This window comes from Astatotilapia calliptera, chromosome 22, assembly GCF_964374335.1.
Source record: "Astatotilapia calliptera chromosome 22, fAstCal68.1, whole genome shotgun sequence".
Lineage (NCBI taxonomy): Eukaryota > Metazoa > Chordata > Actinopteri > Cichliformes > Cichlidae > Astatotilapia > Astatotilapia calliptera.
The window spans coordinates 23219544-23232088 of NC_137442.1; the positions used below are offsets into that span (position 1 = coordinate 23219544).

A 12545-nucleotide genomic window follows, 5' to 3' on the forward strand; every position below is an offset into this window, starting at 1 on the left:
CCGCAACGGAGGAAGTAATAGAGGGAGGGTGGGGGGGATCAGGATGTATTACAGTGCAACAAAAACAGAGAGAAGGTAGCATAAAGTGTGATATTATGTAAACGGCAGAAAGGGGAGCGTCTTGTGATGGAGGAACTAAGTTAAAGTTAGGTGGTGAGGAAGGGAACGCACGCAGAGATCTGTGAGAGGAAACTGTGATTTAGAAGCGAAGCAGGGGATGATAGTGGGGGAGGAGGAAATAGAGAGGAATGTGGAAAGAGAGAGAGAGAGAGGTAGGTATCCATAGTAGGGCATTTCTCTTTGAAGTAGAAATGAGGTGCATTGGGTGCCAGTGCACGCACTCACATACACACAAACACTCGCGCACTAACACAGAACAGGCAACAAAGGCCACTGAGGATGAGTATGGATATAAAAGGAAATAATAAACAAAATGAAACAATGGAGGGGATAAACCAGTCCATGCAGACGTGGACGCAGTCCACTCGCGTACATAGACGAGGAGACCGCCCGATGTGCTGCTACTTCCTCAGCAACTAACCAGGATACCTGTAATACAGATCGCGATAGGGGGGGGATTTGTTCTTTGTTACAAGGAGCGGCCCTTTGACAGCGCGCTGGTGTGTGTTTACTTAGATACAGTATGTGGGAGGATAAGGAAAAAACAGCATAGCACAGGAAAGGCCTCGGGTTTAGAACATCTACAGTACATACCGTGCTGTTAATTTTAATTAGTGCTGTGAACAGTAATCACTAGGCTCAAATTTTTCACTTTCAAAGTATTCTATGAGCTTTCTATACCGCTCCTATAACTGTTATATAATCTGCAAGCCGAGTTTCCTCATGAACAATGGGACTTTTTGCATAAGTTGGTATTCACCGTACACTTGCCATTGCGGCGATATAGATGAAGCATGTACGTTGTTTAAGGAGCATGGTCCCCACGCTCCAATGTTTGCCAAACTAACTTAAGGAAAAGTTCCTCCACTAACTTCTTTCCTTTGCATCATCTTTTCCTCTCCCTCATCATCCTCCCCGCCCCTCCTTCCCTCTCTCTGTTTCCACCCTACCCTCTCCCGCATCCCCCTTCCAACCCCCAGGTGCAGGACGCAGTGCGCTGTCGATTGGGGGGATGTAAAGACGACAGCGAAAACTCACCAGACTCCTGCAAGAATGGACAGGTGCAGATCATGGTGAATAGCACTCCATTTCATCCCACATTGCAGTCCATTTGCCTCAGACTAACATTAACCAGGCTGAAGCTTTTCCCCGCGAGCTCCAATTCCAGCAGAGCGAAGCATGATGCCATTATAGACGTGATCAAACTCGCACCTGGCTTTCTCGTTTTCTCCTTAACCATCTTTACCTTAACAGGGGTTCATGCATTAAGCAGTGTCTTTTTTTTATATGTGACATCATCCCAGAAAAATGAAATTTCACTTGAAGCTTGTCTAGTTTCCAGCCTGAAACTAATGTCTGCTGTTTCACCTACAGTCCCCTGCTATTATATCATTTCATTGTCATTTGCTGTTAAAACATATTCTCACTCCCGTCTTTTGACATACGAGCACCGAAAGACACCCGACAAACTGAGTTGGACTAACCTGCGCATTGAAATAAAGCTGTTGTGAAATCGTCCGGTCCTCACCAGGCATCAGTATGTGACAACTCGGGAGTGGGAGCTTGTTGGTCTATACATCACAGCCTCTAATCATATTTTATCACAACAGACATTTCAGCACTTTTATGTTCTTCTAACTGAAAGTCCTTCATCTTTTTTCTTTTTTCTAAAAGACCGCAGAGCTATAAGCTGTAAGGTTATTGTGTGCGTTCCAGATGTTATTAATAGTGTGATAAATCATAGAGACTTGACCTGCCCCAGCAATGACAGTATAGTAACACCACAACCATGAGAGAATGAGCAGCCCTCATCTCTATTCCCTTTATTTCTCCCTCAGACCTGTTTGCGGTAACGATTATGGGTTTCTGAATGCTCCTCTGAGGTTTTCAAGATTAAACTTTGGAGCCATCGCTCTGCTCAATGAAGCCATCGCGCCACACTCTCACTCTCTGTTTTCCTTTACAGTCTAACCTGAATGTTTAATTTTGGGTAAACTGTATTATCATGGTGTGTGTTGGCTCATCAGTGTGCCAGCGACAGTGCATTAGACAGACAGGTGCTCTTGTTTTTTCTTAACTTTTCTTGTCTAAATACGTGCGACTTTGAGGATGTCTTTTCAGACTGCACATATGCACGGAGAGCGGCTGTGTGAGAGACGCAGCACCCTTGAGAACATTAATTGTGATGGATAATTTGACGAGGTTGCCACCAGTTATAGCTGCATCATAATTACAGTGAACACCATTCTCTCAGGTGCTCTTGGTATATTCACAAATCTCATTAGCATGTTAAACCCTTGACATTTAGAGTCAGCGTAAAGATGTAGAACTGCAGCTACACCCTCTTGTTAAAACGGAATCAAAGCTGTCTCTGGAAATTTATTTGATTAGCTAAATTCTGATTAAAAATCAGCACTGTTCTTTGCAAAGCTGGTTAGATGTCCTCTTTTAACATTTCAACTTTATGTTTTTCATTAATTCTTTTTTTATATATATCATCAGAAATGTGCAAATGTGAGCGCCTGTGGAAAGCAGAGCGGGTCTTTGCGTTACGGCACATCACTGTGCTTATCAGGTTGCCACGCACAGCCGCTCCCACCAGCGTGCCACCAGACATCCCAGCAAGGCTGTTACCACAGTCTGACCCATGGCAACCACAGCCACGCATTGAGCCATGTTAATGAGCATACCCCCATCCTCAACAACAACCATAACCACGCCCATAATCACATCAGCAGCCAACCAGTATGTAACCAAAAAAAACCCATTGTTCGTAGAAATAGTCAAATCCGTAAGTAGAAAAGGTGCAATATGTAAAGCAACATTTATTAATAAATGCTACAGGATTACTTGAGCGTTTTGACAGGTTCTTCCTGAGAGATGGATGAGAAAATGTTAACCACTCAACACTCACTGCTTTGGAGCTTTCTGGAGCTACTGTAAGCAGTCTCTTAACTTAATGGAAAGATGGGAAACAGTGAAAGCCCTACCATTACTGTGCTCTGAAATAGCAAAATAAGCCCAACCCAAGAAAAATACACTTTAGGATTTGTGTGTATATATATATATATGTGTATATATATATATATATATATATATATATATATATATATATATATTAGGGGTGCAACGATATTCGTATCGATATTGAACCGTTCGATACAGTGCTTTCGGTTCGGTACGCATATGTATCGAACAATACAACATTTGTAATTTATTTTATCAATTTTCCTTCTGTCGATGCTGTCTGTGTTGAGCGCTCAGTGAATCTGTGTTCGACTACTCCGCCTAGGCTGCACTGTCAAGCGCAGATCCACTGAGCGCTCAACACAGACAGCATAGTCAGAAGGAGAAGCGCAGGGCAAGCTAGCCAGACAGAAGTTAAGCTCTCCTTACAACAGGCAAATTGAACGTCATTCAGATCTGGCGTTTGGAATTATTTTGGTTTTCATGTGAGTATGACCCTGAAGGTAAGCGAGTCATGGACTAAAGTAAAACAGTATGTTGAATGTGCCATGCAATGCTCAATTACATTGGTGTGAACTAGTGTGTTAACGCAGTTAGCTCGTTAACGTGTTGGCCGTCTAGCCCCATGCACAGAGTGATCGGCGGTAGCTCGTTAACGGAGATTTGCCGTGTTGTGGCGTTAAGGTCATTTCAACGAGATTAACCTGAAAGCACTAGTGGGAACACAACGAATATGACTGCACATTTACGCCGACATCATCGTAGTGCAAAGACAAGTGGAAGCAGACAAAAAAAAGCAAGCATGCTACTAACTTTAGCCGAGTCATTTAGACAGCTGTTAGCACATGATTCTCCTTATGCTGCTGAGAATATAGCCCAGAAGAAGCGGATAGTATAGCTTTTATTTTGGAAAGAGCCATTTCTCTGTAATAAACTCTCTTTTCCAAAGATGAGTGATTCCTCAATCAGATACAGGGCTTGCAATATCGCTAGCCCGACGTCCCGGAGCTAGCGATTTTTTCAGTCGGGCTACCAAAATCTATCTCTTCCCTGCCCGTCGGGCTATTGTAGGAAGGAAAAATATATGTCAATGCTTTTGCATTCTTTCGGAAATGTAGCTGGGTAATTATGTCATTGGCATCGGTGAGCCACTGTCAATATGTGACATATTGAAGTCGCGTTTGAATTTGCGCTTGTTTTTTTGCTTTCACTTTGCAATCGTGTGAACTGTGTATAGAGAGCTACAGCACTGATCTGTGAGTGATGATAATTTGTGCACCAATTCCTCTGACATCGTCTTATTAATCGTTAGCTTACTATGCAAACATGACAAGTGAAATCTCCCGCAGCAAGCTTAAACATGTGAGAGGTTGATCGCGCAGAGAATCGCTGAGCTTATGTGAGTGAGCGTGTAAAAGCATTTCAGTTCTGCTGAGCCAAATAAGACAGGTCAGGGTGAAGAAGTGACAGCCAAAGAAAAGCTTACCACAAAACGGAGAAGTTATGACAAATCAGACTATGAGGCAAAAAGAAAGTGCAGCTTTATGGTTTCATGGACAAAAGAATTTCTGTGGCTGCAATATGATGAGCTAAATAACCAGGGCTGCACATAAGTGGTCCGCAGGTGCGCATTCGCTGTCAAAATAAAAAACACGCACAAGGGTTAGGGTTAAATTTAAAAACTGTACTTTTGAGTTAAAATATATATTTATAATTTTAATAAATGACAAATTAAAAAGGCATGAACATTTTTTTGTATCGAAAAAATATCGAACCGTGACACCAAAGTATCGAACCGAACCGAACCGTGAATTTTGTGTATCGTTGCACCCCTAATATATATATATATACATACACACACTGTTGGACAGTAAAGAGCCATATTGTACATTCAGAGATACAGTGGTTTGGTACAGTTGCCACTGTACTCTTGATGGGTGTTTTTGTACTTTAGGGAAATCACCCCTGGTGACATTTTTGAAATGTTACAGAAGTAGATATTTCTAGATTTAGACATTTCTGTACCTATGCTTGGAAATGTACTCAGATTTGTAACCTGTCTTGTCCTATTACAAGATCGTATATGATCGTATATGTCATATTTTGACATTTTAAAAAGGTACATAGAGGTCCAATAATTAGCCCTTAGTTATGTTTTAATGTACATTAAACCTGTGAAGACTAGAGCCTGACAAAAATACAGCCATAGGGCCAATATCTCAGCTTTTTAAAATCAATAAGCATCAGTGTCCATCTTAAACACCTATATCGGTTGAGCTCTAGTAAAGACCCAAATTGCCTTTTGCTGTACCCCTGTGCACTCTGATGCTATAAGCTAACTGTTAGCAAGAAGCAAAGTTGTAGTTTTGTGTTTCTTACATATCGCACCTTTAAGTGTATGTACTGCAGTAATAGTTGTGATGTCTAAGAGACTTGACTGACTACAGGAACGTGTACATTAACGTGTGCTCCCTCAGTATATGCTGCAGTCTGTTCCCTTATATTATTTAGTTGATGTTGATGACTCAGTGTACGTAACCTGTGAGGCAGTTGCAGAGAGAGTGCATAATGGTTAGAATAAAGATGATTTTTTTTTTTTTTCTCAATGTGGATGAAAGAGACAAAAAGAGAGGAGAGCTTTGGTTTTTTGTTTTTTTTCTTAATATTCTCATTTGTCCATTTAGTAGAGAACCATTTATGGTGCTGCGGGTGATTTGCGTACTAAGAGCTTTTCTGCTCCTTTGAGACCTTTGCAAACTCTCTCATTCTCTCTTTCAGTTTTTCATTTCCGCCCTTTTCCTCTTCTCCTTGCCTCTGTGGCATGCCCAAACTGTCTGAAATCTGTAGTTTATTATCCAAACAAAGGCTTTTGTAAGTGAATCCCGCTGAGGACGGGACGAGGCTCTATAGTGAGAAATGGGAGGATCACATCTGCATAGCAATAGGCTTCATTTTTACTAAAATTCAGAAAAACTTGAGTGGTGGCCATTCTGGAAAGAGAGCTTCTTCATTCAACTCACCAGCCTCTGGGTTTCTTTACCCCAAGGAGCAGTGCCGCCCTGCATCGCTCGAGTGAAGTACGAGATATCAAAGCAACTAAACATCAGATTTGGTTGTGCCCGAAGTACTTTATCTACATAAAATCTGAATATTGAGTACAGGTTAAAAGCAGTGTTGTGTGTAAGTTTGTGTTTTCTTCGCTCCTGTCAATGGATTGCATTCTAACATTATATATATTTTTTCTCATCCTTGCTAGGAAGCTGCAAAGTTTTGCTTCAGCTGGAACAGCAGATAATAGTTTAGCTGCTGTGTAAATTTCTGTCCCTGTTTCCATTCAGATGATAGCGAGGTGACTGATGAGGCATACAGAAGCATTACGTACCTCACAGCCTTCTGCTCGTCTCTCTCAAAGTCTGTTTTGGATATGCTGCTGTGAACTGATAAACATCACGAAAAAAGCAGCGGTTGTGTAGGCCTTAGACAAAATGTAGCTTTTTCCTCTGTTCTTTTTTTGGTTAGAAAAGGCGTTGGGATGAGTTCATTGCAAAGAAGGAAAAACTGAACATTTTCAGTGCATCTTTTTTGTTTTGTTTTGTTCTGTTTATGGAGAGGATTACTAATTGACTCATATAAAGTGGCAGATTGGGATCAGGTCCTTTTCTATAGAGTTAAATCAGAGCATGAGAGTCATTGGATACATCATATCCATTTGAGATCCAGTCGCTCGCTCGGACTCGTGTGCTTCCTGTTGCTCTGAATGCACAAATTAATTGTGCCTCCTCTCTCCCCCGCCGCCTACCCCGCCTTCTACGTCAGACGGATTTTGAGAAGGACGTTGACTTGGCTTGTCAAACAGGTGAGCTCTCCCTTCTACCTGATTTCGCTTTCCCTCCTTCTCCTTTTGTCTCCATTCTCTTCGCTGTTCCTTTGTCCCACACAGGATTAGCATTGCAAGCTGTTTCATTCTTAGCTTGCTGCCGCATGTGTTGATGAAATGACAGGAGATGATGCGCTACATCTCGGCGCAGCAAATTATTATGCCTTATCAATCACACTGATTCTGCCCAATAAGTGCTCAGCGAGCATATGTTTGGATGAGACTGTGCTTAATTGTGCATGATAATAACACTCCTCAATGTGTTCAGACCTGTTTCACTCGTTAGTCGACAATGCTCCTGTGTGGGTGTTTGGATGTGTTACAGATGTACCACAGTATAAGTGTGTGTTGTGCTTTGAAATATTAACAAAGAGTCACTCCACCCTCCCACCCCTCCACTCCCTCCCAAAACCCTTGCAGAGAGAGGACACCCATGTAAGTTTTGCACCTTACTGACCTAATAAATACTGCCTGATGTGTCCGTAAACTCTAAGAGCTCCTATAGACGAATCCAGCTGAAAGCCATATTCGTTTACTCCATCTATTGAACAGTTTTGGGGTCTGATTGTGTCTTTGCTGATGATGGCACCACCCTACATACTGTATCTATTTCTAGTGGGTGCCTTCCTATATTTTCTAGCCAAACTTTAAACCTGTACAAATAGCTCATCTTTCTTATCTTTCTGACATTCAGTACTCGCGTAGTAAGACGTTCCCCAGTTTAAAAGTAGACCATTCAATTCTGACTTGACGTATGTGTCAGCAAAGGCCTTCTGAAAGTTTCACTCTAAGCAGCTTAGAGTTTCGAGGCCAAACATGATGAGCACGGGCGAGATCTAACCAAGAAACCGATGGATGCTACACACTGAAACACAAGAGAACTGCCATTGCATTGTAAATCATATGCCGCTTTATCATTTTTATGAACTTCATGTATTGAATAATACTTGAAACTAGTGACTGAACTTCTTGGCCCTGAACTTGTAGAATGTAGCTTCCACGTCTCAAAAATCAAGTCAGCAAAGGTTGACATTAAACCTGCCTTTCCTATCGCTATTGTCCCATAGACTTCCATAAAACTAGCTCCTGGCTTTGTGACCGTTTTTATGACAACTTTATGGGCTAAATTGGTAGGTTAAGGTGTAAAATTATACATTATTATGAGTTACAAAATTAAAATCATCACCATTCAAGTGAAAAAAGAGAAGTACTGACTATATCCTCATCACCAGTCACATCTTTTTGGCCAGCGAGCATGCTGCTTTCCTCGGTTTCACGGTCAGATCAACCCCTCGGTTGTTACATCTGGTTTTCATAACAACAAGAAAGCGCTGGTTGAAAGCGCCTACTTAAAGCTTCACCAGTAGGTAACGTCATTACATCGATCTCAGGCTTTACCTGGAATCTTTCTGCTAGGTTTAAACCAGTTAATCTGTTGTATATAACACGTATTCCACACACAAGACATTTGTGTTCTTTTTTTCCCCCTAAGGCTATGTAGTAATTAATTTCTGATCCTCTGGTCCTTTGAGACTAACTTCCACATTCATAGCGACTACTTTCACTGCCCCCCTGACAGTGATTAATTTAAATATCCTTGCTTTCATTGTCAGTGTAAATGTCTTCACTTCCACTCTGCATCAGCAAAAAAACAGCACCGGTACTTTAGAACACAACACACACAAAAACAACACGGGATTCGTCTATAGGTCTTTCTCTGAGCCATCCACTGTTTGTTGCAGACGTGATGGGAGCAGATTGGTCAGATTTCTCCAAAACCTGTTCCAATCCAACCTGTCAGTTTGCACCAACGGGATGATGGAACAGAGGAAATGACAGTTGTAGTAAGCCAGTGTGCTTTTGCTGCATTCACCCTCAGCAGGATCCGGCTTCAATTTTTGATCAAATGTCTAGCCTGACATTCTGTTAAATCAATACAGCTTGTATGAAAACAGTCTGAGCTCCTACTTTGGTCTAAAAATTGGGATTTGGGGCCATGTAAATATCTACTCCTCTGATGGTGACAGAATGAGCATGATATCTGGCATGAATTTCCAGATGGTTTGATATATGTGTGTGTGTGTGTGATTGATGATAGCTGTGACAGAAGATTGTCTTTCATAAGCATGTCCGGATTAGTTATGCAGTAACTCTTCTAGAAGTGTGGAGTGTCTGAGCTTCTCTTATGATTAATGAGCATGAAAACTAATTCACAGCCACTGCAAGCAGGTTTTGTGTTGTGCTATTAACAGTATTGTGAAACACACGCATACGTTAATGCTCAAAACACTTCCTCTAGTGCATATAGATGTACGTCAGTATGTGAAAGCAGGCAAGAGAAAAGCACTGGGTTTTACATAGCATTTTTCACCAAGGACATTACTCTGAGATTTAAGGTCACAGTGTCAGAAACAAAAAGTCAGTCACTGTATACCAAGCACAACATGAGAAAATCACATTTTTCTTTAGAGATGCATTGTATCTTGAGGCTGTTTTATAGCTGCAAGTATATTTCAGTATCAGTTTAATTTAATTTATGCTGTCTGTCTCTGCGTTGCACACCTCTTGTCAGTTGTGTTCTCTTTGGAATTAAATATATTTATTCTCTTCCGTTCAATATCTATTCCTCAACCCAATTGCCCCCCCCCCCCCCCCCCCCCCCGCCCACCTTCTCTATTCACACCCGCCTGTAAACTTTTCACCTTCACTATATTTCTCCTTTCACCAACTATCCAAATTCCTTCTCGCGTATCTCTTGCCTATCTTCCATTCTCTTTGCTGTCTCTTTCCAAATCCTTATGCCTCCCTCGTCTCACTGCAGTCATTTTCAAAGAGGTGAACACCTGTAACCCAGCCACTATCACTGGGACCCTTTCCCGCATCTCCCTGGATGATGAGGACGATCCTAAGCTGGCAGCCCATCAGGAGGGCGGAGTAGGGGTCAACTTCAGCACTCTCCCAGGGAACATCCCCCCTCCTAACCTTATTGTACAGGTACACAATTAAAGTTTCTAAACTTCCAAACAGATTAGCTCATTCATTTTTCAACTTCCTGCTGGACATTATATTAACATTAAATTTTGAACACAATTTTGAAGTTGAACACGACAAAAAGAGATGGAATGTGTCTCATCGTATGAAGTTAAGCGGGATTGCTAAAGAAATAAAAAAGAATATAGTTTATCGAAAAAAATTCTGCTTGCAAAAAAACAATTTTATTGGGGTTTTTTGTTTGTTTGTTTTATCTGCAAGGTTCCACCTCTGGGAGGCCTCAATGAGCTGAGTGAGACCCCCCTAAAGAAGGAAGTGAATGTGGACCAGCAGAGACAACAGGGACAGCAACGCGGCAGCGCTCCGATCTACCTGTGCACCGAGAGTGGCCTGGGCTGGGCTCGACCTCCGGCTTCATCCAACACCTCCCAGGACGGAAGTGCTGGAAGCGGAGGGGGTGGGGGAGACGGAGGAGAGGGGGGTGGTGGAGGAGAGGGGGACTACATGGTCTTACCTCGCAGGACAGTCACTTTCAAACCTGCAACACCCTCCTCCCAAGGAGGAGGCCTGGGACTGGGGGGTGAGGACAAGCCTCTCAACATTGCAGTGGAGGATCCTCCCTTCCCGCCACCTCCCTCTCCTCTGACCCTTCACCCGGCAGAGAGTGAGGCCTATCCGGCAGATTTTGTGCCATCCAGTGTGGGTGACATGAACATCACCATGAACCTCAACCGCTCCTTTGGGACGATCAAAACATTGCCCCATGGGCAGGGCCACTTGATGCCTCAGGGTGGTCTTGTGCACTCCCATGGAGGACATATGCATTCCCATGGGAATTCTTTGCAGCTAAAGCCGGGCCAGAGACCTTCAGTCAGACAGATTCTGACAGGGGGAACAACAGTGGAGAGAACCAGGACCCTGCCACGCAACCTGGGCAGCACCAATGCCAACACCAGCCTCTCAGCAGGATCCCTGGAGGTGGGTGATAGGTTGAGGACAAAGGGAATAAAGGCAACGCTGGTTGAGTTTTTTTCCACTGTCTCCCTGAATTTTACAGTGATAGCTATTCAGGTTGTGATAATGTAAGTAAAGTTATAAGTGGGTTGATAAAGAGGAGTGGAAGGATTCACAGTCATTAATGCCTGTGGAATCATTTTTTTTTTAAAAAGAAAAATTCAGATCCACTCATTGCATCGACCGTCCTCTCAAAACAAGTTCATTTACACCAGGAAAAGTAAGACATCTTGATCTATCTGACATTTCACTTAACTTTAGGAACAACTAGATGGTCTTCATTTCTAAACTAACTGTTATCATCAATCTATCAATACCAAACACGTGTAAAGAAGAAAAATGTCTATTCACATGCCTCATAGTTCCGTAAGTGCGGCCTTCAAACGTGTTAGTTCAAATTTCGTGAGTTTCTAATACATGCTGTCTATCTTCTAGAGTAACAGTACACTGTGATAATAACACAGTTGTGTGCCTAAGTATAAGTCTGCTATAACAGCTGCTATTTTCAGATGAGTAGTATTTATAGCTGCTCTTTGAGAGGATGACCATTGAAATAAGTTATTCTCATAATGACAGACAGCTTCATAGTTTAGTGTCTCTGTATGAGTGATTTTAATATGTGTGTGATACCCCTCTCCACTTCCTAATGGTACAGGGCTTTGCAGCAGATGGACCAAGACTGACAGGGTCAGAGTAAAAAAAATTCCCTGGTGAATGTCTTTCAGCCCACCTTAATTTTTGCAAACACTCACTGACATACTTTACATAGTCACATGCACAAATACACACTTTAGATCTTCCCTTAATGGCATCTTGCTGACTGCTGAAGGTTGATTAAAGACATTGGATGCAACATTTTCACTCTAAAAGTAAAAATACTTCACTCGGGGCAAAGGACTTTAAGGACGAGTCATTAAGACTAATAAAAAATCACTGTCAGATGAGTAACGAGTCCACTCATGAATATGGAAAAAAGAAGAAGAAAAAAAACTGAAGAGAAACCGGATGTAATTTACTGCTACAATTTCACCCTGTTAGGATATGTTTGATTCGGAGATGGATGTCAGAGAGTGCCTCTGAGGATTAAATCCGTGTTTTACTTTCCAATTGCAACAGGAAGACGTGTCGTGGAAAGATTGTGAAAAAGTACTTAGGGTGTCAAATGTACTGTTGATTCAGAAGCTTGTATGTTTAAACTCCAAGTGATGTATATCAGAGTGTGAAAATGACTCACTAAGCATACTATCCAATAATCGTGCTATCGAAACCAGCAAGTTCAAACGAACAACACCGCAGCACCACCGTGCCATCTGAACAGCAAAGTGTAGAAGGACAGAATCCCATATGATTTTTGTATGAGTGAGTTAGCTATTGCTTTCTGTGTGTTTCCATCAAAACATGCAATATACTGCACACGTATATGCATGTTGCATGCCTGCCATATTGCAAAGCTAATTCAATCATGGAATATCTCTGTTTAAGGTAAGGATTCCGCGATAATAAAAGAGGGAATGGTTGAATTCTCAAAGGCAATAGGACATCCCGGGAGAAACTTGCCTCTCTATCTGTTTGCATT

At 42.1% G+C, this 12545-nt stretch overlaps 1 protein-coding gene across 29 annotated transcripts in view; it reads left to right on the top strand.

Moving 5' to 3' along the window:
• adgrb2 (adhesion G protein-coupled receptor B2) overlaps positions 1-12545 on the top strand; it is a 256669-nt gene that overhangs the window by 223374 nt on the left and 20750 nt on the right. For 20 of the 29 annotated variants that reach the window (XR_013904851.1, XR_013904850.1, XR_013904848.1 and 17 more), the window contains 6 exons: positions 1101-1193; positions 2623-2865; positions 6904-6943; positions 7385-7399; positions 9786-9958; positions 10217-10933. Coding sequence is in view for 24 of the 29 variants with exons in the window: in XM_080296657.1 (XP_080152783.1) it covers positions 1101-1193; positions 2623-2865; positions 6904-6943; positions 7385-7399; positions 9786-9958; positions 10217-10933 (1281 nt within the window). In the remaining 5 variants the exon portion in view is untranslated. The remainder of the gene's footprint in view (positions 1-1100; positions 1194-2622; positions 2866-6903; positions 6944-7384; positions 7400-9785; positions 9959-10216; positions 10934-12545) is intronic. The other 9 variants (XM_080296660.1, XM_026156033.2, XM_080296658.1 and 6 more) reach the window with 5 other exon arrangements.